At 47.5% G+C, this 25756-nt stretch overlaps 2 protein-coding genes across 16 annotated transcripts in view; one reads left to right on the top strand and one right to left on the bottom strand.

Annotated features, from left to right (window-relative positions):
• CDON (cell adhesion associated, oncogene regulated) overlaps positions 1–14017 on the top strand; it is a 113944-nt gene extending 99927 nt beyond the window's left edge. For 8 of the 15 annotated variants that reach the window (XM_078058786.1, XM_036099274.2, XM_078058787.1 and 5 more), the window contains 2 exons: positions 9300–9574; positions 10177–14017. In XM_078058786.1, coding sequence (XP_077914912.1) covers positions 9300–9574; positions 10177–10340 — 439 coding nt within the window. In that variant the 3' untranslated portion in view covers positions 10341–14017. The other 7 variants (XR_013442548.1, XR_013442550.1, XR_013442549.1 and 4 more) reach the window with 7 other exon arrangements.
• Positions 14018–15314: 1297 nt separating this feature from the next.
• Positions 15315–25477, bottom strand: VSIG10L2 (V-set and immunoglobulin domain containing 10 like 2). The gene is given in 15 exon segments (XM_078057511.1): positions 15315–15412; positions 15700–15724; positions 16015–16072; positions 16074–16127; positions 16794–16941; positions 16944–17060; positions 17464–17699; positions 17701–17749; positions 19053–19165; positions 19167–19296; positions 20259–20544; positions 20929–21230; positions 23038–23315; positions 23541–23877; positions 25396–25477. Coding segments are annotated over 15 exon segments (2313 nt in total).
• Positions 25478–25756: the final 279 nt, after the last annotated feature.

Consider the following 25756-nt stretch of genomic DNA (forward strand, 5'->3'; position numbering starts at 1 on the left):
AGGAGATGAGGAGAAACTGTTTACCCCTTGGCACACCCTTGGGAGTCATCCTTTTAGACCCCACATCAAACTCACCTTTACCCAGGGTGGCTCTCGTATTCCACAGATGCCTAAGAACTGAGGAAGTCTTGCTTAGGGCCTGCCCCTTCTGCAATCTTAGCTGCATAGTGTCCTGCCATGCCTTCTTGGGTTTAAACCTAAATGTATTTTGTAGAGTGGGCTCTTAAGAAACAAGTCAGTTCCAACCTTAGACCCCTTTTATCATCCCCTCTGTTTTGGTAATAACGATCTGGAGAGAAAATGTTGCCATTACTGTTTAAATTGGAGTACTGATGTGAAAATGTGAGAACAAGTAAGAGGGGAATGTACATTCCAGCATCTGTGGAGTTTTATTTGATTCTAGCGCTTTTGTGGCATGTTGTAAATGACTGCCTGCTTCACTGTATTCAGTTAATTTGAACGCTTTTCATGTTTTAAGAATGATATGTAATAGGTCACCATGGACAGCTAGAAAGAGGCATATAGAATGCAGCTTTGTGAGGAGCCAGACCCCTACACTAAAGACTTAATTGAGAAATCCTTGTGCATTTCAAGAATGTAACAGATTTTAATCAAATAAATCAAAAGCTTTCTATCCTCCTTCTTCTCTTCTCCTCTCCTCAATTTAAAAGGCAGTGACACAGTTCTGGATATGTAATCAACTGGGGTTTGTCAGTTGCTTGGCTAGTTTAATGGGAAAGGATTGACGTTAAATCCTGCCTGTTCACTATCAGTCTTGATAATTTGTAAAAGAGAGGACACTGATGGAATTCACAGACAAACGAACTGAGAGGTCCCATCAGGAAGGAACAAGAAATTAAGGGTCCTAAAGAGATTGGAAGTGGGCAGGAAGTATCCAAGTAAAAATCAGCTTGGAAATATGTATATAATCCATCTGGGAAAAAAAGCGCAAGCTATACATGGCTGATGGTCAGAAGGGGAAATCAAATTACTTAGTGCCTTAGGAAGCACAGATACCATGAATGATCTCCAAGGTTTTGCCTGATGACAACCTTGAAAGTCTATGTGTTGCTGGGCTTGGGGACACTCTTTCACCAACTTGGAACCTTCCACACAGATAAAAATAGTGTGTAGAGATGAGCATGCAAACATTTCGTTATAGTACTAGTTCTTTCTGGCCTACAAGTTGAGCTACCCAGCTGGTTTGTTAAGTTTGTGAAAATGACTACTTGTTGAGTATGCCTAAATTCTTTCCTCCAGCAAGTGAATTTGTTATGACTCAATCCGTCTCCTGTGGCTGATCACATAGCTACTCCAGATCTAAGCCATAAAAACTAAAGGCAGAAAACACACAAAACCTAAAACTTCGTTTCTTTTCCATCTGTGGTAATCTTGCCTAGTTCTCTAAGAAAAAAATTTCACAGCACTGTGTCTGGTTTTTAAAATTGCTCAGTACCAGGGCACCTGGGTGGCTCAGTCGTTAAGCGTCTGCCTTCAGCTCAGGTCATGATCCCAGCGTCCTGGGATCGAGCCCCGCATCGGACTCCCTGCTCCGCAGAGAGCGTGCTTCTCCTTCTCCCACTCCCCCTTCTTGTGTTTCCTCTCTCGCTCTCTCTCTCTCTGTTAAGTAAATAAATAAAATCTTTAAAAATAAATAAATAAAAATAAAAAATAAAATAAAATTGCTCAGCACCTTCCTTTTGGGGAAGTTCTATATTTCCTACTTATAAGATGGGAGACCAAGGGCCTGTTGTCAGGGAGTCAGGTGGTTAGGATAGGATATTTTGTTTTTGTTTTTTGGTCTTTTATTTGTAAGCATGCGTGTGAACTTGTCATGTTCAGTAATGTACTCAGTCATTTATTGTCACCTATTATGTGACAATCACCAGTAAGCTAATTCCCAAAGGGCAGCTCCCATTCTGAGACTGGGGTCTTTGCATCCAATAAAGAGTATGCCATGAGAGTGGGGGACAGCCATGGCCATTGGGGAATGTCATCAGGGTTCTGTTGCATAGTAACTGATGAGCCTCCAAAAATAAGGGCTGGGCCAGCAAAATGACAGAGACACTGAGGCAAGAGGAAACAGAAGTGAGCTGAATATTAAAACAAACCACCACCAAGATGTGACCATTTCAGAAGTCTCAAGAACATACTCATGAACATAAGTGTCACACATCCAAGAAATTCATGGATAGCCAGTCTTTGCCCTCTAGGGATAATGAAAAGAGGAAACTTAATGCACAATTTATGCAGGTATCTAATCGGAGTAATTCTGTATGTAATCATGCTTAACAAATATCCAACTGTGTATACAGAAATGGAATACTTCACTAGAAAATATTTCAGAGGTCCTAGATAATTTTGCTAGAATGTCCAAAATACATTTAGTCAAATACTAAAGGAACGTACTCATCCAAGCACAATTCTATGCCACTACTCCCACCTCTTGTTTCCTAGTGTGTGCTCTTCAGATGGTTGGTTCAAGAATATTATTTTTATGACACTGTAATAGTCATTTTTCCGTCTTACAGGTTTGTCAGGTCTTTCCTGTTAACTGAAAGATATCTTGGTAAACTAACAGGTCCCAGACCACCTGAATTCGTTTTAGCACACATTTTTGTATGTGGCAAGATGCCCAGAGTTCTATTTACTCAGTGTTTTTAAACTTAAAATTAAGAAAAGTACTTTCATTGAGCCAGAGACAACTCCGTGAAAACCTTCATTCTACCTTAAGCCAATAATAACTGCAATTGAAGGGTTATTTGAGAAGCCTAAGGTAGTGAAATTAACAAACTCTTTGACTATATGAACTGTAAAATGTGCACTATAAGAGCATCTTGATGAATGTCAGATATTTGCAGATGTACTCATTCGACCTGTTCTCTTTCACTGCCTATAGATTTGGGTCTTTATATTTTTTTTATGTGATTACCTGACAACTTTGGAAATTTTAGTTCAAGTATTAATCAGTAAAATTGTTCTCACATGCTAAATTCCTAATTCTATTCAGAACAGGTGTTATATTCCTTTTTTATTTTATTTTTTAAATTTAATTTTATTTTATAAAGATTTTTATTTGAGAGAGAGTGAGTAAAGGAGAGAGAGAGAACATGAGCAGGGGGAAGGAGCAGAGGGAGAAGCAGACTCCCCGCTGAACAGGGAGCCCAACACGGGGCTTGATCCCAAGACTCCAGGATCATGACCTGAGCCAAACGCAGACATTTAACCAGCTGAGCCATCCAGGCGCCCCTATTCCTTTTTTATATACTTTGCTCTCTATGCTTGTGTCTTAGCACATAACCCATAAGTTGAAGCCATTTTTATGCCAACACATGTAGATACCTGGAATAGAATGGAATTATTTACATGTGGTTATCTAAATGGTTAATTCCTGATGATTAGGAGTTAGGATTTGGTGTACTAGAAAACTTTAAATCAGTTTGGTTTATCCTGTTGGAAAGTGGGTAATCTAACTCAAAGGATGATCTTACTCTCAACACCGTTCTGTGAATTGAGAGTCACAATTCAGAACAAAAGTGAACAGCGACTGTCATCTCCTATTTCACTTAGCTGAAAAATAGATACCAAGGAATAGGGAATAGTAAAATTGTACTTTTTTTTTTCTTGTTAAATATATGTCATTTATTTTAAAACATCTTGTGTATTTAATCTGTGTGTTTATTCCGACACAGAACAACCAGGTTATCATCCGTTATAGTTGGCCATGGCCCCTCTGTCTTGGCCATCCCTTCGGTCCTGCCCCACCCATGTGATTCACTTAGGTGCCTCACACTCAGACTGTTAGGGCCGCCCTCACACTTCATTTAAAAATCTCATCCTTTGCTTTAAATGCAAGAAATGAACAGAAAAAAAGAAACTAAAAGGAAAGAAACAGAAGAATTTAAGGCTTCTTACTATCTGGTGAGTCTTCATTATTTTATGTTAACATGATGAAATTTCATTCATCTTCTATCTACCTAAACAAATTATTAATTTATAAAATTTTGTTTTTAGGGAACTTCCTTGGTTTTTCTAATTCTGGCAAGTATTTTTTTGTTTTCCTTACAGTTTAACTTTGCTTCTTTTAAATGAAAACTTTTCTTTCTGACCTGATGACCCCTTTTGGTCTTTTAGGTTTCTGGGACCTCTGTGTGACTTCCAGATTCTTGCAGAGAAATGAGGCATCAAGCCAGAAGCTCAGTTAGTTTTACAGCATCACCGTCAGGAACTTTTTTTTTTTTTAAGGACCTGACTGTGTGTGCTGTATGTCTCACTGTCTTAAGAGCTTTCTCTGACACTGAGGACAGTCATTGCCTGCCCTCAAGGAGATTGAAGTTGAAGTCAGACAACTTTGAAACCAACAGATAAAAGGAAACCCAGACAACAGAGCCAGTATTGAACAAGGACGGAGATGACTACTACAGGGATACAAAAAGCTTCAGGGGTAAGTGTATCTGTTCATTCTCACTTTAATGGACATGTCTTACCTTAGTATTGGGCATTAACAAGGTATTACAAGGTATTTTCCAATTAGTTTAGTCATGGCTCCCTCTATCCCCCGATAGTGAATTTACTTGCTTAAGAAAAAGGATAGTAAAAAAAAAAAAATCTGATGTTTTCGAGGTCCTACTGTGTGCCATGAACTATGTGCTTGGTGCTGGACATTAGGACTTGAATCAGAGTCCCGTATATATCAGTACTTTACCACTTCCTAGACCATTTTTAACTCCATTCCTTCTCTAGGGTTTTGTGTGTTATTTTTGTCACAGGTTTTCATTCTACAAATAATTAAAATCCTCTGTGACATTATAGTTCCTGTTTTTTGAAGTCAGTATTTATTCAGAATTCCTAACACTACCTTTCTTCTTGTTCCTTTCTGTATTTCCTTTCTTGCGTCTGCTGGCATTCATTTCCTTCAGCTTGAAAAACTGCCTCTGGTATTTCTTATAATACAGATCTGACGGTCACAGATTCTCCCTGTGTTTTGGTCTGAAAATGCCTTCAGTTCATCTTCCTTTTTGAAGGACCCTTTTTGTAGTTTATTGAATTCCAGGCTGGCAGTTACTTTCTTTTTGTACTTTAACAGTGTTGCATTATTGCTTCTGTCATTTCTGGTGAAGAATCATCTGTGCAGCTAGTTCTGTTCCCTTTTAAAGTAATAATGTCTGTTTCTTCTGGCTGCTTTTACAATTTTCACATTGTATTTTGCTTTCAGCAGTTTAATTATTCCCATCCAAAAGTGTAATTGTCTTTGTATTTATTCTGCTTGGGGTTCATATGACTTCTCGAATCTGTGCTGGAGCTTTCATCAGTTTTAGCAAATTCTTAGCCCTTATGTCTCCAAATATGGCTTCTGTCCCATTCTCCTTTCTCTCCTTCAGAGAGACTCCAACTATATATATTTTTGAGCTTTTCGCTACACCTCACATGTCTTTTAAGCTTCCTTCTATATTTCCCATCCTTTTTGTTGTACTTCAGTCTGAATGGTGTGCAGTGCCTGCTTCATGTGCAGTGGACCTCTGTTCATCTGTGCCCAGTTAGCTCTTCACCCCATGTATTCAGTTCTCAATTTCAGTTATTCTACATTTTAGTATAGATATCCCAATAGTAAAGTCTAGGTCTCTGTTAAAATTCTTCGTCTTGTCATTGGTTTTCTTGAATATACACATCCAGGTCTTTCAAAGTCTTTGCCTCCTAACTCAGTATATGCATCACTTATTTTTCTCTTGTTTCTTTCTCTTGATATGCCTGGTAATTTTTTATGAATTCTGGGCATTGCATATAAAAACTCACAGAGGCTCTGAAGGAGGTTTCCTTCCTCCAGAGAAGGATTGGTTTTGGCAAGGGGCAAATCACTTTCATCCAATTAGGGATGGAGCTGTTTGGCTGCTGAGTTTCAGTGTCTATAAAAGCATTGTCTATTTCTACTTCATCATTATTTTTATAGCATAAACCTTCAAGAGTCCCAATTGAACGTCTTTTTCTCTTTAGGAGACTCTGAACTCCAGTTTCTATCTTCCCAGTGCCATGAAAGTGTCAGGAGTCCTGCTTAGCTTCTTAGCTTTGCAGCCACCACCTTTTGCTTGATGTCTCAGCCTTTTCTTTTGCACTGAATTGGGCAAATGCCTCAAGAGGAAAAGTGGTATTGAAACTCAGGTTTACATTTACCTTCTCTCTGGAACCTCAGCCATTCAGGTGCTTGCTTTGGTAGTTGCCCTCTGATGACTTCAGCAGATTTAAAATAAAACTTTCTCCATCCTTTGTAGTTGTCCTTGGCAGGAGAGTTCCTCTGATACAAACTAATCAGTCATAGCTAGAAACCAGCAATTTAATTTTTAGAAGTTATTTCCAACGAATCATGGTAGCCATATAGATACCCCTGACCAGAGAGAATTCTGGTTTTGGGAAATCGGAATCCTTATTATTCTCTAACTCAATAATTGCTACCTAACGTAATTTCCTTGACTATAAGACAGTTGAGTAGGAAAGAATAGACACTGGTCTCTAGCTGGTCACATGGGAAGTGCTCTTTCTTATCAGCCACACATCTACTACCCATTTCACAGGTGAGTGCTGACAGTGTCTTTTATATCTTATTATATAACACTGCATCACACTGTAACTATTTGTTTACTAGTCCCATCTCCTCTGCTTGACTGGAAGCTGGAAATATGCTGTATTTACCTTTATATTTTTAGTGTCTACCACAGTGTCTGACATTTAGAAGTTGTTCAGCAGATGCTTTTAGAATAAAAGGTTCTTGTAGGTAAGGTTATTTATATAAATGGATAGTATCCATTAAATTTTCATTAGTAGTGTCTGAATTCAGAAAGGTGGGGTTTTTGTTTTATTTGTTTTTTTGTTTTGTTTTCTTTTGTTTTTGCCTCTGACCATGCCCCACATTTTTGGTAAATACCTTACTTAGAGTCTGTATTTGATCCCCATGAACTGAAAACATTCAGGGGGATTCTCAGGTTCCCTGGGTGTTGGGACAGTGGAATAAACCTGACAAAATCCAAGAAGGAAAGAACCCAATAACACAGACATTATTAAAAGGCTGTCAGGAGATTAGTGCTCACCTTTGCCAGCATCCCAGGAAAGTTTTTAAAATTTAGAATAGAATAAAATGTAGCATGGGACAAATAAGGAATGCCATACTCTCCTGGAATCATGATCTATCTAGCCCAAGCTCTGATTCTGCCTCCAGCAAACTTCCTTCTATACTAGTGCTTCCTTCATTTTTTATTGGCTTAAGACATGCATGGAAACAGTTGGGTTTTATTTGAATCAGGTATATATTTCTTCTATATTATTAAAACTTAAAATATAGTCCTATTAAATAATCTGTTACTCAAACTATTCTGTACAAATGAATATCTCACATACTTTGCTTTCATTTCAGGTGACAAGTATCTGAATTCCATTAAATGTATAGTAAGTATATTTCTCTATTTGAAATTAATATTGGACTTACTTAAATTAAGGATCTGGTTTACTGACAGATATCTTACTCTCTTTCAGGTTCAGACCTTTCTTCCTGTCTAGCATTTGGTATTTCCAATAACTTGAACCAACAGAGATGCTAGTAACATTTGCATGGATTCCTTTTACTGATTTTCATATGCCCCAGAAATGTACCATTCCATGTTAAAAAGGTGGAAATCCAAAGAATTCTTACCTTTATTCCCTAACATTGTCTAGCTACATCATACTACCAGTCAGTGCTATGTGTTTCCTACCTAACATACCTAAATCAAAACCAAATGAAATGTCTTCGTGAGACTCTTCTTAAAATTATGGAAATAAAAAATATATTTCTGTAATTCCAGCTTCTGTTAATGATGGAATAGCTCAATCATCCAAGGGTAATAATGATGAAATCTGGACCATTTGGAAGTATTGGAGAATAACCAGAAGCAGGCAGAAACTGAATAAATCTAAACTTGAAAGACAATGTCTGACATTTGTTCATGGATTTTTGCTGGAGGGCATTCTCCAGTCTTGGGTCAAGGACACAAACAGAAGGATGGAGTCAAGACCAACAGAACAACCAGAAAATTAGAGGGGAAGAAAAAAAAAACAGTAAAAAAAAAATACTATATGTGTGAAGAAATAGGAAAATGTGATACTTAGGGAAAAAATGCCAATAGAAACAGACCCTGAGGTGACACAGCTATCACAATTAGCAAGCAGTAACTTAAGGCAGCTATTATAAATATGTTCAAGCATCTAAAGGAAGATAAACACACAATGAATTCACATATGAGGAATTGCAGCAGAGAAATAGAAACTATAAAAAGGACCAAATGGAAATTCCAAAGCTGAAAAGTACAATTAACTGGAATGAAGAATTTACTGAATGAGCTTAACAGCAGATCGAAGACAACAGAAGAAAGAATCAGGGAACTAGATCAATAGAAATTATCCAGTCTGAAGAACAGAAAGAAAACACGTATCTTAGATGAGGGCAGGAAATAAAAGTAGAGCAGAATTGAAATGCTCAGTGCTAATAAATTCTAGCAACTAATTCTGCAAAGAAAAAAATTTAAAAATAAACAAAACCTGGATTTTGAATGTCTGATCCATGTAGTGTTTTTTCAAGGGTGAGAGGGAACGTATTATCTGATTTCAAAGCAGTGCGTTTTTGTTGGCTTTCATGAGATTAGTCCTCTCATGTGGCCGTAGGTTTCTTAGCTCTCTGTTCTCTTCTTCTTTTCCTCCCCCATTCCTTCCAGTGGCCAACGGCCTTTTTCTTCTGTGTGCTCTATTCAGGAACCAGTTAATTATGAAATGGAAGACAATTTCAGACATGGACCAAGGCAAAGGAAGCCTGTGAGATAGGTCCTCACATATGTTTTTTTTTTTTTTTAAAGATTTATTTATTTATTAAAGATGTTGGGGAGAGACAGGGGGAGAAGGAGAGTCTTAAGCAGACTCCGCACTCAGCATGGAGCCTGACTTGGGGCTTGATCTCACGACCCTGAGATCATGACCTGAGCTGAAACCAAGAGTCGGATTCTTAACCAATGGTGCCACCCAGGTACCCCACATACAGTTTTATTCTTAAGTGGTGCATTCTTCTGCTGTATTCCATTTTAACTATAATTTTTGAGTTCTTAATATTTCAAATCATAGTGAATCATTTCATTATTTTTAAGCACTAATCTTTCTTAAGAATCTGTGAATACAAAATACCAAGTGGTATTTCAAAATAAGTGTATTTTAATTATTTTTTTAAGTGTATTTTAATTATTGATCCCTCTAGACACAGTTCTGTTTCTTTTGGTTGTATTTCGTAGGTGTTTCACCAAAACTAACAGCACTTTCAGTGGCAGCCCCCTTCCTGTGGTCCCAGTGGTAGCACCTTATCCTCAGGATGGTTTGGAAATGAAGCCCCTCAGTCACATGAAGATGCCCGCATGTCTGGCTTCCACAGTCCCCGACTGTGGCCAGTCACCTGAGGAGAGTTTCAAAGACGACACGGCACCGAGACCTGCTCAGCATACTTGCTGTCAGGACAGTAAGAATGAGATCAACTCTGAGTGCACAGAAGATTCAGCAGAGTTCAGTAGAGGTACCGGGAGACATTATAAATCTTAAGTTTCTTGCTAGTCTTCAGTTAGCTAAGACCTATATGAGGGCAGTTACTTTCAGGACGTTCTCTCTGTGATCAACTCACATATTCCTTAAATACCGGGTGGGAGGTATTGGGTACTTCGAAAAAATGACTATATAAGGAATTCTATGACATTCTGTTATTCACGTCCTTCATCTCAGGCTGTTAATCCCATTACATTTTGGAGAATAAATCCAAATGGGCTTTGATTTGGTTTGTGCCTGAACGGTAGACTTGCTGGAAGAATGTATTTTATGATCATGGGCCTTTTTTATCATTTGAGTTGCTTCTGGAGTTGTAGCCTTTCCTTAAAGTGGTTATTTGTGGGGTTTTTAGGGGTTTGCTTTAGCCCTCAGGTGAATTGTACAACTGTTCATGAGAGCCCAACCTTATTTTAAATCTTTGAAACCTACTGTCTTTCTCAAAGTCAAACTCAACGTAACTGGGCTCTACATTGACTCGTTATTCTTTCTTTATTGCTCAAAGTAATGTTGTGAGACTGTTTTGTCAAAATCTGCCTTTCTGATTTCATAACGCTCCCAAACCTTTGTGTTTTTCAGGAGACAGCTGTGTCCATTCAGAAACAGAGAACAAAATTTTAAGTTGGAATCCTCTTACTCTGCCCCTTGTGTCCAAGGACTGTACTGAAAAGACCAGCTGGTCTCCTCCTGGCATTCCTTTAGACAGCCCTTCAGGGATCCTTCAGCAACCCCAAGAAACCTGAGGGTGTGCAAATGACCAGTCGTGTTCCCACTTCAAGCCAGTAACTGCACAAAACAGGCCTGGGGATGGACTGTGTGAAGGACATGAACTCAAGTCAGAGAAAATCATTATTTATTTTTTGTAGTAGTAATGTCCTATGAATGTATCTTAAAGTGTGTGCCCTTTTATATTATTTATGCCTTAAAATTTCCCTCTTCCTTCCTCCCCCTCAGTAGGAAACAACCTGGTTTTGCGTAGTTTTCAATCATCTGAGAGCGGTGGGATCATTCCATGTTTCTGAGAACCTCAGTGGCCATAAGAGCTCCTCCTGCAAGGATCCAGCCTATTGGCCCATTTGGCTAAGAGGGAACTGAAGTTTTCACATGGAAAGCTGTCCTTTGACGTATTGTGTTATCAGACTTTGTGAGAACATTGGAAGTCACGCTCAGTTGTAACCTAGTGTTTGTAATAGCAGGTGTCTTATGAATTGTATGAGTGCCTTCCACAGAAGTGATAGGTGACTTGTTGACTCTCTGTCTGCACACAGGCACAAATGATGTTCGGTTTTCTAGGCACTAGTCACAGACGGTGTCATGAACATGGTTGAGGTTAAGGTCTGTGGGGTTATTGCTGTATGCAGATAGGGGACCACGGCTGGAGAGAAAAAGATAGCCCTCAGGTCCCACTGCATTAAAATTGGATTGGTTTATTAGATTGTCACTCTAGGGCTCTTTCTGACTGTTTCTAAGAGTAGGACAAAATAAATTTAAAGTGGCGACTTGGAAAGAAAGACCCACATTGTGCTCCCGGTGTCATGCCACCCGAAAATTATTATTTTTCAAGCTTCCAGCATGGGCAACACTTGGAAGATGTGAGTGTCAGAAAAGATTTAATTTGGAGGGAAAGAGGTATGGTTTGAAATTTCCTGACTTTTTTTAGAATGTCGTCATTGTAAACACACACCTGAAGCTTTGGTTAGCAGAGCCCATAAATCACAGTTACGGCTCCTTCTGAGTGACAAGGACATTTGCAGCTGCCTTTGGAAGGCTTTTCTTCTCCACATCTAAAAAAAAAAAAAAACCCATGAGAAAACACTACTCCTATTTAATAGCTATTTTAATAGCTTAAGTCAAGCTTCAGTAGATCACTGCTTGTTTTTGGATTATGCATCCCTTTGGGGAAAAAATTAGAAAATGATTCTCTTTATGTAGAGTCAGGCAGTTTCAGCATAAATGAAAAAAGTTCACGGTTTCCCGGAAATTGCAGTGAAATAGACTAGAATACTATGTTAATCAACTGTTTATGTAAATGCATCAGTATCCCCTTATATATGCCTACGTATCTTATAAATAGAGCTGTTAGTGAAATACGCTGTTTGAGCTGGGTCACTATGCAAGAATGACTTTGAGTAGAATGTAGTGAGTATAATTTCAGGGTCAGGTATTAGGGATGCTGTAGAATCAAGTTCTGCATTCCCAATGTCCATACTTAGAGTATACTGAATTTATTCTTCATGTGGTGTAGATGCAATTAGCTTTGGAGGGGGATAGCTGCATCCCTTACTTGTGTGACTAACAAAGGACAGAGTCCTAGTGCACAGAATATGAAAACATACCCTGTGTTTTGCCAACCAAGATACAGCCATGCTGTCACAAAGGGGGTTTTAGAAAACTGGGGAGTAGATATTTGTGGGCAGTCATTTTGATTCAGGAAACAGAGGTGTACTAGCATGAGCCTTAGGTCATAAACTGCTTTTAAAGATTGAGTTTGAATATGGGATTTGTCCACTAGGAAGAGAAGACGACTTTATCTTTAGGGCAATCTCATTGTGGACTGCTTTTATTTATATTATTAGTAACGCTGTTTTAAGTGTTATCCCTTTTATTGTATTTTATTTATAAAAAATGCCTTTATATATTGAGACATATAAATATAAATATATAAATATATATATATATATATATAATTACTTTACCGTTTAGGAGTTATGCATTCTCCCTAACCTTGAGTTGTTCGGAACTTGTATGACCTACACGGTCACCAACAGTTCTGCCTGGTGTCGCTTCCCCAGGAAGTCAGGACACAGCAGCATCTGTGGTGTGACCGCTGTACACCAGGCTCTGTGCTCGGTGCTGCTCTCTGCTATCTCGTTAACCCTCCCAACAAATCTCCAACACAGTCCCCCCACCACAGAGCCTGCCTTTCAACCTGATTTACCCGGAGCCGTAATCTGAGCTCCTTCCAGTTTTCCAGACTGCTTTCCAAAAGCATGCGGTTCCCTCTTGCGATGGAACCAGCCCAGTTTCGCACGCTCTCGCCCTCCCCTGCCGTGTGGTTCCTCTGACCGTGACCCCGAAGCCCAGAAGTTACCCTCTGTCCCACGTGGGCAGGGCTCCGTGCTTATCACTTGGTCTTCCCAGAGTCCCTGTGTCTCCCAGTGACAGCCCTCACCACCACCACCCCACGCCTGGGAATGGGATCGTCCCTGGGCTTAGTGAGCACGTCATTGGTCAGGCCTCTTCGTGTTCCTTCCCGTCTTAGAATTCTCTGTGGTTCTTTGTTTTAGCGTCAAACTCCGCCCCCGCTCCTGGTGTATCATTTCACTGTGTCCTTTTCCACTAGGTACCGATAGTCGGCTGATAGGTGCCGTACAGGATGTAAGTGAACTTGCAATGTTTAAACACCTTGTGAAGTGGTCTTTTACAAAAGCATTTCTTTCTGGGCTTTGTGTTTGTGCAGTGAGTCTGTGAAGACCAGTACATCTGTATTAGGCTGACCATGTCACAGAGAGCTCATTCCAGGTAGAGTACTGCCAGGAACTTGACCTCATGGCTGGATTCCACCTGTGTTGCTCTGTTTTTTTAAAGTAATGGCTTTGAGATGCATGTTTTTGTATCCTATTGAAAAGTGTGTTTTATTTTCCTGAAAGTTGTAATGTTATGTTTGGAACTGTACATATTTTAAATGATGTAGCGTTGACAGGTTTTATCTGGTTGATATGACTTTATATTAAAAGAGAATGCTGCTTTCCTGTAGAGTAGCACGTGAAGATGGGGACCGTCAGATACTCCCTGTTTGTAGAAAGCTGCTTATAGCTTGTGGTCGGGGTAGGTGTATGTCTTCCTTGGAAATTCTTTGGAACCGCCATCCCCGTCCTCCCCTGAAAATCCCCATCGCACGTCCCAGAGCCACATGAGTTAATCCCTTCTGTTCTGACCGCAGAGATCCAGGCCCTGAAGGAACAGGATCTAGGCCAGCAAGTGTTTTATGGGGAGGCTGGGAGAATACCTGAGCCCAGGTGCCCACGCAGGCAGAACCCCCTTGGGGGGGGCGGACAACTCTATCTCTTTGGAAGGAAGAGAGGAGGGACCGAGAGCAGCCTGAGGAGCATGGGGAGGAGTGGGCCCTTCTGGCCTGCTGTCTGTGTTTACCATTCACTTGGAGCAACATCTGTGTGAACTCCTGGGCAGACATTTAGCCTCCTCAAGAAAAGCAGCCCTTAAAAAAAAAAAAAATCAAAGTGTCTGGGCTGCTTTGACCAGACAGCCAACAGGGTCTTCGGCATGGGGTGGGGCCTTGTTATATTTCATTGCCCATGTTGAACTAAGCCTCCCTTAAACCTTAGCTCCAGTCCTGAGCGCCTTGAGAGAACTTGAAATCCCTTTTCTAATAAAGTCTGAATCTGTGAGAACCTAAGAAGCAATTTCCGTTTCTGTCCGTTTCCCGTCTCCTTTCAGGCACCAATCGCCCCTGGCAGGGTCGTCCTCTGGTTCTTGCTGCTACTTCTCCTCCGAGGCCCCTGCCGAGGCAGCTCAGAGTCCTGACTCTTCTAGTCGGTTGAACAAGCATTCATTTGTGTTTCACCCAGATTTCAGACACAGACACACACACACACACACACACACACACACACACACACACACACACACGTCCTCTGGTTCTTGCTGCTACTTCTCCTCCGAGGCCCCTGCTGAGGCAGCTCAGAGTCCCGACTCTTCTAGTCGGTTGAACAAGCATTCATTTGTGTTTCACCCAGATTTCGGACACACACATACACACACACACACACACGTCCTCTGGTTCTTGCTGCTACTTCTCTGAGGCCCCTGCCGAGGCAGCTCGGAGTCCCGACTCTTCTAGTCGGTTGAACAAGCATTCATTTGTGTTTCACCCAGATTTCGGACACACACGCACACGCACACACACACACACACACACACTGGAGCCCCCCCCACACACACACACTGGAGCCCGTGAGTCATGCTGACAGCTCACAGAGTACGACTCTGGAACAGCCCCCATCCCCTGTCAGCCCCGGGCCTGGTGGCAAGCAGCAGCATCTGGAATACCTCTGACCCCTGCAGACTCGAGGATACCCCTCTACCAAAGCGAAAAGAGCCACAGGGACCCAGGGATGGGCACCTGACTCCACTGCCCCTCTGATGAAGCTGGTCCCGTCACCGAAGCTTGTGTTCTTGGGGAAGGAATTTGAGATTTGGGAAATCAAGAACTAGAAGAGCACATTTCTTGCTACCGTTGAATGAGGGGAGCACGTACGCTGGGCTGAGCCTCTCCCTGTGGGAGCCACAGTTGAAATAGCCCTCTAGTAGTGACAGCATCGAGTAGGATGTATTCAGCAACTGCTCAGTTCACAGGCTTTGTGTGGAAGCGGCTAGCTTGCTCATAACGCACCAGGCGCTGTGCCCAGAACCACCCTTCTCATGTGGCCTTGGACACCCGGCTCGTCTTTTCTCCACTTGTGTGTCTTCCTCATCCTTCCACCTCTCTCTTCCACAAGCTGGGCCGGGACTTCTCTTGTAATCAGGTCATTCAGAGGCACTGCAGCTGAGCCTGGTCCTCCTGTGAAGGCTGGGTATGGAGGGGGTAAAGGTAGCCGGTATCTTAGCCATCTTGGTTTTAAGACCAAGTGTGACACAGGGATCTTTCCAGCTCCTACCTGTCTCCTCTGTGCATATCTGGGGCCCCCCTTGGGGCCTCACGGTGTTGCAGTCACTGTGATGGTGACATTAACTGGGGCATACGTGGCGGCTTGTGCAGGATCCGAACCTGGGGTGGTGGGTGGTGGTTCGATGCCTACAAAAAACAGACACAAGCAAAGGAGACAGACACCTTAGAGGTGTCCCAGATTGTTCTCAGGACCAGAGACTGAGCATCATGCATGAAACTCAGGACTGCTCTCCTTACATATGAGTAATTACCTTTGGGATAAAATCATGCTCACCTGCTTGTGCCTCCCTTGAATCAGGCCCTCCCTTGAATCCCTGTATTGGTGACTTTGCTCCCTGAGGGTGAAGTGGGAGAGTGCACCTCCCCGGCCTTCCTTTCCCCAACCCCCAGGATGACTGGGGTTCTACACTCACATGGGAACAAGCAACTGGCCGAGGCCTGTAGGAAGAAAAGGTGCAGTACTTGAGCAACCCAGCGTAGGTTCCGGGAAAATAACCCTCCCTTCCCCGACAGACTCTGTACTAGAGACCCTGGAACCCAGGGCGGGGTGGCCCCAGATGCCTAAGGTTGGGAGTTGGAGCCCGGATGGACAGCTAGCACTGGGGAGAGGTCACAGTTAAGGAAGAGCCTAGATCCCTAGACCGGGGGGGTCTGCATCTCTCCTTGGATAGGTCTAGACCTGGCCCCCTATGGAGTCAAGCAACCCTGCCCTTGAGCTTCCCACTCACAGGGGAAAGTGTCCGGTGCCGGGCAGGATACTGGAACACCAGTAGGAAGGCCACCGTTGCCTGTGCCCACTGCACCCAGCACTGCTGGATGGACGCTGAACGGGGGTTCCACCAAGAGGGGAGAACGCTGCTTACGTGGTTTTGGAGCCACTACTGAGCTTGACAGCAAAGGCTTCGAGGGCAGCAAGCAGGCCATGCGCCGTGGTGGGCAATCAAGGGCAAGACCGGAGCCACAGAATCGGAGGTCAAGTCTTTCCCAAGGAAAGAGGGGCTCTGCATGCCTCGAGTCCCCGGCCGAGTCCCCCATTTCTGGCACAGAAGGCAGCAGGCCAATTGTCTTGGCAGCTTGGGACTGAAGGGAAGGACGCCATGAAATCCGGAGTTCCCAGGATGGAGAGAGAGCAGCGGGAAGCCGAGAGCCCACCTGTGCCCTGGGCAGTGAGATGAGGCACAGATTTGGGCCCCTACTCTTACTTAATCACCAGCACCCCGTACCCCCTGCCCCCATCCCCATTTCTTTTGATTCAAGCTGAACTGTGGCTCCTGCCCCTAGGCCTGGGGCCTCCAGGGCCTCCCAGGGAGGGATGCCAAGGACAGCAGTGGAGAATGACCTGAGGGAAGGGTGGGGAAAAGGAAAGCGACTGGGATGGAGGCATTCGGTGGGAAGGAGGCAAAGGAACGGAGTAAGGGATGCCCTGTGAGGAGGAAGATGAACCGGGCTTTGGGGTTCTGTTTTTGGAGAAAGGGTGAGTCCCTCCACGGCGCTGGCCCCAGCACCTGGTGTCTTCACCTCAGAGGGGTGTCCAGGCGTGTGGTGATTCAGAGCCGGGACGCGGAAGGCATAGTGGACACCGGGGTCCACGCCCCCCAGCCTCCGGCCCCTGCTCCCAGGCTCCGTGTCCCTGGCTGCTGTCTCCCAGGCCCCGGCTGCACCAGGAAGCCCGTCCGGTTCCCGGGGCCCTCGACGGCCCACCGCAGCTGCACCTGTCTCCGGTGTCTCCCGTAGGTCAGGCGGCGGATGGTGACGTTGGGAGGAGCTGGCTGTCCTGGGGGAGGGGCGGGGACACACAGGCGCGTGCAACCCCGCGCCCAACTCTGTTCCCGTTTCGTGGAGAGGCGACCCCTAGCGTGGCACCACACCGGAGCGTGTAGACTCCATCAGTCCTGTGTCGTTCTGGTCTGTGCTACCCTGGTTTCCTCATCTATAAACTGAGCAACAGAGGATTCTGACAGCAAGGGGAACCGTTTGCGTGCATTCAAGGGTGCGGCGGAGTCACGTTCACATAAGCCCATCTGGGGCCGTGCTTGGGAGGGCCTGTCGGGGCCTGCGGAGCTCACGTGTCCAAATTTCGGAGCAGAGGATTCCTGTGCCTTTCCCCCTAATTCAGGGCCGCGGCTGGAGGTTGCCCCTGCCCCTCGCCACACAGACGCCCACTACCCCTGACTCACTCCGGAGCTCCAGCAGGACGCTCCGACTGCTCTTGCCCACGGCGTTGCGGGCCACGCACTGGTAGGCGCCCCTGCGGCGCGCTGGGTCAGCATCCCGGATGCGAAGGTGGAGCTGGGCGCCCTCAGGGTGCCGCATGAATCCGGGGGCGCCGGCTTCCACCTGCTCTTGCTGGGGTCCCAGCCACAGGAGCTGGGCAGGCGGCGTGCCCCCCAGGAGGGCGCAGCCCAGCCAGGCCTCCCCCTTCCAGCACGGACACCCGGGGCTGAGCCACTGCCAACCGTGGACCTTTGCGGGGACAGAGAGGGTAAGGCTGGAAGGGGTCCCCCGCGCCCGGGCTAGTGGGAAGGCTTGGGGGTGAGGCGCTGGCCAGCCGTGGTGGGGAAGGGGAGGGGAAGAGAGTGAGGAGACAGGGCCAGCGGAGTTGATAGTGAAGCTTGCCTTGGGCCAGTCTGCTGCCTCTTCCCGGCTCCCATTCTATGCCAGAATCCTACCACCGTCTGCTCCAAGATTCTCTGACAATAATGGTGTGCCCCCATGCCCCTCAGCTACCCCGCTCCAGTCTCAGCTCCTGCAGGCGGGGCCCCTGCCTTACTCATCTCTGTATTAACCGCCTCCCTCCCAGCACCTGCCATGGGGCCTCCTTCTCCCTAATGGCCCGCCTGTTCCTTGCTCCGGGCACAGGGCTGGGCCCAGAGCAGGTGCTTAGTTTTTATGGACTGAGTCCTAAAGACCCAGAGCTTCAGGTGTTAGTGAATCTCCTAGGATGGAATTTCCAGCCCCGAGACTGAGGGAGGGAAATATTCCCAGTGGAGGGCCTCCTGGGAGCCCCCGGAGACCAAGACGTGAATCATTTTGTGAGAATTGTTATATGTACCTGCTCCTTTGTGTGCTTTTCTCACATTTTTCACATCAATATTTAACTCTTTTTTTCTTGAGTTGGCAATAAATAGGACTGGCGGGGCCAGATGAAGACAGAAAGAAAGCAGACCCAAAACACATAGAGGCAGTGAGAGAGGTAGAGACCTCTGGCGCCTGAAATACCTATCGATGCGAGGCAGGAATATAATCAGGCACCTCTCATGCAAATTGATGCAAATGAGGGAGACAGAGTCCCCGGGCAGCCAGACGGGAGCTGTCCAACAGCGGGAGCCCCGGCCGCGTGTGACTCGTAGTGTGGCCGGCCCACGCTGCCATGTGCTGTAGCAAATTACACCAGATTCTGAGGACAGTAGAATAGGATACCCCATTCATAATTTTTTATTATTATACATTGATGTAATAATATATTGGATATATTGAGTTCAATAAAACATTTCTCTTGTTTTCTTTTTGCTTTTTCACATGTGGCTACTAGAAAGCTTAAAATTATATATATGGCTCACATTATATTTTTACTGCACAACACAGACCCAGACCAAACCCCCTGATTTTATGGATCAAAAAAACTTGAGTCCCCAGGAGATGAGATGACTCGGTCTCCTGACTCACTTTGCATTCCGGCACAGACAGCCCCCCGAACCCCTCTTCCTGGTTCCGAAGGGCTGCTCTCCTGCCTCCGCCCCAGAACCAAGTCACCAGCCCGACTCACCCGGCTGGAGCCGGCAGTGGGGGTCAGGGGCCCTGAGCGGGTGAGTGCCCCGGCAGGTGAACTCTCGGCCAGCCAAGTCTTCCTGAGCCTGCAGGAGGTGGACAGCCTGGGAGCGGCTGCTGCTGTCCAGCCAGCCAGCTCAGCAGGGCAGGGGGCTCGCCTCCCAGCCACTCACAGCTCAGCATGATGACCTGGTCTCCGACTGTGACTGTGATCCAGCAGGTGGGGCTCCAGAGGGGATCCCCTGGACAGGGGAATAATGGCTCAGCATGGCCCTACAGGAGGAGGAAGGGCTTGGTAGGCCTACCCCTTCCCTCCCTTTTTCCTTCCTTCCCTCCTTCCTACCCTCCTTCCCTCCATCCTCCCTTCCTTCCTTGCTTCCCTCCTTTCTTAATTTATTTAGATTTTTATTTATTTATTTTAGAGAAAGAAAGAGAGACAGCACAAGTAGGAGGGGCAGAGGGAGAGGGAGAGACTCTTAAGGAGACTCCATACTGAGTGCAGAGCCCCATGTGGGGCTCAGATCTCATGACCCCGAGCTGAAACCAAGAGTCAGACATTTGGCCAACTGAGCCACCCAGGTGCCCCCCTTCCTTCATTTATTGCTTCACTCACTCATTCCCCCATTGACTCAGTGACACATTCATTCGTTCATTCACCATTTATGGAGGGCTGACCGTGTGCCAGAGAAATCGTGGGAATAGACACCAAGGAAATGATTATAATATAATTTGATGAATGCTAGAGTACAGGTACAAAGACAAACTCTCTGGGGCTTCAGGGAGGAGGACTTTGAAAATAGGCTGGCATTTGAACTTCGTCTTGGGGGGTGGGTAGAAGTTTTCAAAGCAGAAAGAAAGCTAAAGGCACATTTCAAGACCAACCAACACGCAAGAGGGCAGTAATAGTGTGAGGTCAATGACAGCCTGCTGCCCCTGGAGGCTGGGAGACAGGAGGGTGTCACGGGGCTCCAAGCCCAAACTGCAGAGGACAGGGCAGTGTGGTGGAGACCGGGCTGGAGTGGAGAGCAGTTGGGAGGGAGGTCTGAGCTGAGTGCTGCCCACCTCCTTGTTACGCGGCAAATCTTGGAGTCTGTGATCTGGAGCCCCACTCCAGATCCCAGTGCCCCTCGAGGGCTCACCCCTGGCCCCCACCCACACCTCTGCCTGGAACATCAGAGCCCTGCTATGTCCTGAGTCCACTCACACAGCGTGATCCTGCAGAGGGTGGGCAGCGCCAGGGCTGGGTGCCGGCCAGCACAGGTGAAAACGCTGCTGTTGGGGAACTGCATGGCCGGCTGACTCCAGGTGACATTGCTGAGGGCAGTAGGGCCGGTTCCCTGGGGCCCTTCCCACTGCAGTGGGGCAGTTGGAAGCCCCCCAGGCCAGGTGCAGACCAAAGTCACAGCCCCGAGGATGGGAAGCACTGCACAGGAGGGCTGCCCCTCAGGGGGATGTGGGTGGAGAAGTGGATGAGGATGGGGCTGGACAGACTTCGCTGCCAGTGCACGGTGGTCCCCAGGCCCACCTGGGGGGCCCGGAGGCCACAGGGCGAAGGGTAGGAGAAGTAGGGAGAAGTGGATAGGGGGGAAAGATGGATTCCTCTGAGGGGCTGGTGAGCAAAGAGCTGAGCTCTCAGGTCAGGGGGGCAGGGGCTGAGTGGGTGAGCAGGAGTTCGGAGTCCCTGAGGAATCCCAGAGGCCCCTGGAAGCCCCCACCTGGGAAGGTTCCCCATCGCCCAGCCTCTTCTTTGCCACTGGGCACTTTGCCTCACCGTCATTTCTCGACCCTTCTCTGTGCCTCAGTTCAGTCCCCAGTCACTTGGGGACGAGGTCCATATAGGGTCAGGGGCTTCCCCTCTCCCTGCCCCTTCCCACAGTTTTCACCGCCTCTCCCCCTGCTCTGCAACTCGTTCTGCCTCCCACACCTCCCTTCCCCCACAAGGTCGACACGGCTGCCCACGGGCCTGCAGCAGCCCCAGCTGTGAGTGGCCCCTACCCACACATTCGCAGCAGATGGTGAGCCCGATGCTGGTCTGGGTGCCGGGGTCACACATAGTGACTTGGGGGGTTCGATGCAGCCAGGCAGCTCAGGGTCACCTCTTCCCTCTCACTGGCCCAGGAACCCTCCTCACGGAAGCCCAGTGGCTCCACGGTGATTACAGGATTGTCTGGACCATCTGGAGGACAAGGAAGACTTGTCTCATCTCCTCATTCCTTCACTCACTCAAATAATCTTGGCTGAACTTACCATCCAACAAGCGGTATTATGTGCCCACTGTGTTAACCACTGGGCAAGGCCCCCCAGGAACTCAGAGTCCAGGGGCCATAAGCACAGTCGAATGTAGGAGCTCTGGGTCCGTGGAGGCAAGCTCCCTAGGCTGTGGGAGGATTCCCGGAGGGACTGAGGGAAGGGGGGACGGCAACTTCTGGCTAGGCGGGAGAAAGGTAGGGTGCCAACCTTCGCCCAGGATCGAGGGGATTCTTGGAACTGGGACGGTTGGCCCCTTTAGACTGGAGAGGGCAGAGAACAGGGTGTGAAGATGCCCCGAGCATGATCCCAGAGCCAGCCCTTCTCACTTCTTTGGGTCACTGCCTTCACCTCTTTCCTGTGTCCCCTCTTTCTGACTCACAGAAAGGACTGAATCCTCTGCCTACTTCCATTCTGCTCCTCTGTCTTTCCCAAGAACTGCTCACCTGTCTCCTCCATGGTCCTGAGTTTGCAATCCCTCAAACCACCACCCACAAGACAGGACATCGCTAGTCCTGGCTTTTTAAATCCTCTAGACCAGCATTGTCCAACAGATATATACAAGCCACAGATTTTTAAAATTTTCCAGTAGCCAAATCCTGAAAAGGAAAAATAAACCCAACCAAGCAAAAAGCACCAATGGGTTTTAATAATTTTAATAATATTTTGTATTTAACCAAATACATCCAGATTATTATTTCAATGTATAATCAAATATAAAAATTACTGATGAGCTGTTTTACTATTTTATGTTCTTTTTTAGACTAAGTCTTCAAAATCCAGCGTGCATTTGGTAGGCTGAGCACACCTGTTTGATTCAGGCAAATCTGCCGCACTCGGAGCCACGCGAATGGCAGCCACGTAGGACAGCGCAGCTCTAGACCGTCCTAGTCTTCTTCTTTCACGCAAAGTTCTAATTCCATTTTTAAATTAATTTTTTTTAATTTGCAAAAGTTCATTAGCTTTATTTGTTCTCTTTACTGAAAGAACTTTTGTCCACTTTTGTATTAAGTTGCTACTTCTTCCTCCTTGCTTGTTTTGGGGTTCCTTGTAAGTTCTGAGAATTGATCCTTTGTTTGCTCTTCATGTGCTTTATTTTTTTTAATTTTATTTATTTATTTGAGAGAGAGAGAGAGAGTGCAGGAGCAGGGGAAGGGGCAGAGGGAGAGGGAGAAGCAGATTCCCTGCTGAGTAGGGAGCCCAACGTGGGGCTCAATCCCAGGACCCTGGGATCATGACCTGAGCCGAAGGCAGACGCTGAACCGACTGAGCCCCCCAGGCGCCCCTCTTCAAGTACTTTAAAGACAGACTTCTGATTTCTAACTTGAGGCTCTCAGCCTTTGACTTGGGACCAACTTGCTGCCCTCCCTGCCCACTGTGTCCCTCCTCCCGGTTTCCTCAGGGTTCACTTGGTCCCTGCCAGGCCTTCTGGCTCAACCCAAAGGTAGGCTCCATGGGCCACCCCTTTTACCGTAATTATAGGTAAAATTGTGACTCTGAATGTATGCTCATTTTCCTGGGAAGAGGGGCTCATGACCTGGAAAAGGCTGGAACTCCTGTACTAGATCCGTATCTGGTCCCAGGGGGTACAGTGCCCTGAGGGTCTCACCTACTGGAGCGGCTCAGCAGGCTGGGGCATTGCCGGGGGCCCTGCGGTGTGTCGGGAGGCAGGGTGCAGATGGGAAGGTAGGGGCCAGCCCTGACCACACACCCCCTGCCTCCCCGATCTGACTCACAGATGACATCAAGGAAGGTCCCATCACTGCTCAGCCGGTTGATGGCGTGGTGGGCACTGCATATGCGCCAGCCCAGGTGTGTCCTGTTGACCGGGTCTAGCTGAAGCCATCGCTCTGTCACCTCCACCAGCTCCTCCTCCAGGCCTCGAGGTGCCTGATGTCGCCAGGCAAACGTCACAGGCTCTGTGCCCTCCCGGACTGCACATGTGGCCACCACAGAGGTCCCCTCCACTGGGGACAGGTCGCTCAGCCTCACCCGAGGCTTTGATATGGGCACAGGCCAGAGGCAGGGAGGCCTTGCATTTGTCATTACAGACCCATGCCCGGCTGGGGGGTTGGCCCTGGCCCTCCATTCCTTGTGAGTCCAGGTGATCTCAGTCCCTGGACGCGAGGTCCTGTGGAACGTGGGCCCAGCCCCATGCAATGGGAAGCACATGCAAGTAGAGGCAAAGCAGGATGCAAAGCAACTCAGGTCAGCGGGGTCCCAGCTAGGCCCCTCACCCAGCACGGCCAGAGTGAGGCAGGAGTAGGGGATGTGCAGCCGGCCCCCGGCCGAGTGCAGGGCCTGGCACGGGAAGCGGCCTTGGGCACCCTCCCGCAGCTCCCGCAGACTCACGGCCCCCAGAGCCGAGGTCCTGGCCTCCACCTTGGACTCCGCCCCATTGGTGACAGCCACAGGCCGGGGAGTCAGCGAGCCCAGGGGAGTGAAGCTCCAGAAGACCACCTGGGGGGGGGGGGCTGCGGGTCCGGAGCCACAAGCCAGTTCCACAGAGCCATCCCGCACTCCTTGAATGGACGTGGCCTCCTCGTCAGGGGCTCGGTGGGTCGGGCGGGGCTGCCCTAGGGACAGAGAGGCAATGCAAGACGTCGGGCCTGGGCTGGGCTCTCCTCCTTCCCCCCTTGGGCCCCTCCTCCTTCTCCTTGGAGTTGGTGGGGAAGAGACGGTTTCTGAGTGAGCTTCGGAGCTTCCTCTCTGGCTGTGCTGAGGGAGCAGGCGGCCTGGGGGAATCCTTGACTGAGGTCAGGGAACAGACTGGAGCTGAGGTTCCCATCCCCATGTGCCATCAGACCATTGTGGGGGCTTGATAAAAATAAATACTCCGGGGCTTCATCCCAGACCACGGAGTCAGCATCCCCAGGGCATCAGGGCCCAGCAATCTGTATTTTTAGCAAGCTTCTGGAAGTCATTCTGATGATCAGCCCAAGATTGGGAGATCTGCACGGCCACTGGCAATTCAGGTTCTGGGGGTCTCTGTGTAAAGATTCTAAGGGGGATTCCAGACCCACTATAGCAGAGGAAGGTGACACCAGCCTGCCGTCAGCCCATCCAGCATTCAGTGGTCAACTGCTAATTATGGGGTGCCTGCCCCGTACCAGGTGCCAGGGTTATAATGACAAATGAGCCACCCCATCCCTGCTCTCTGGAGCTTTCAGTCAATCAGGGAGTGTGACATGAAACAGTCATTACAGTGTTCTTTTCTGCTCAGGACCTAGCATGGAAGCCCAGCATGTGCCTGAGCCCCACGTTCTCCTGTCCCCCCGTGGCCAGGTAACTATAACGTGCTGAGCTTCAGCACACATGGACGACAGTAAACGCCTCAGATGACAAACAAGGCACAGGAATGATTCATACTAGCTTCCGTTTGTTGACTGCGTCCGTTGTGCGAGGCCCTGAACCCCCGTTACCTGTTGACCTTAACTGTCACAGTAATCACATTCCCCTGAGACTCTGAGCGTGAAGTCACTTTGTCCAGAACCACACGGTAGATGGCGGAGCTGGGAGCGGAGCCTAGCTGCCCATCTCAGGCTCTCCCCACTGCTCCCAGCTTCTCCAGAGAGAGAAGAGAAGACAGGCATTAAGCTGGAGGGAAGGGACCAAGGGCAAAATTCTGCCATTCACTTGATCAAGAAGAACAACACTTAACCCAGAAGGAAGCTGCTTCTTCCCAACCCTGTGGACACTGCTCCGGCCCAAGCTACCAGCATCTCTCAGCTAGACTGTTGGTCTCCCAAGGGCTCTCAGCAACCTGAAGACCATCCGCTTTGGAGGGAACAGTTGGAAGCCCGTATCTGACCATGTCGCTCCATGCTTACCACCCGACAGTGGCCGTCGGGACAAGCCCAGACTTGGGAGGGTAAGACAACGTGCTCTCTCTGCTCCAGCCCTGCCTCCTCCGCCTGGCACAGAGTGGTCGCTCAGGGCACGCTGGCTAAGGTCTAGTGGATAAACAAACTTGGTGGACTTCATTGAATGGCCATGCAAGTGTTAAAGGGAGATCCCAAGGAAGACAGGTGGAGAAATAGCAGGATGTGAGTGGGGAATGGGCCACCACGGGGGGTGGCCTGAGTGTCACTCACCGGAGGCCCCCACATGCAGAAGGCAGAGGGGTATCAGCAGCAGGAGCCTGAGCGGCCTGGGCAGAGCCCTCGGACCCACCATGGCTTCATCTCCCTGGGTGGCTGTCCATCTGGGGCTCCTGCCTGACACTCGGCACTCTCTCTCCAGAGCAAAGCCCAGCCCTGGAAGGATTGCCAACCTCAGCCTTCTGCCACCTCCACCCCCGCTCTCGTCTTACCCTCACTGGCCCGATGACAAGTGAATTATTTACCAGATGATTCACTCCATCCATAATGCAGAGCTGGGGAGGTCAAGACCTGGCTGGGACAGATCTACGGGACACTCCCTGAGCTCCCTGCATTTTCATTTTAATGATAGTAT

The sequence above is a fragment of the Halichoerus grypus genome, chromosome 11, assembly GCF_964656455.1.
Source record: "Halichoerus grypus chromosome 11, mHalGry1.hap1.1, whole genome shotgun sequence".
Lineage (NCBI taxonomy): Eukaryota > Metazoa > Chordata > Mammalia > Carnivora > Phocidae > Halichoerus > Halichoerus grypus.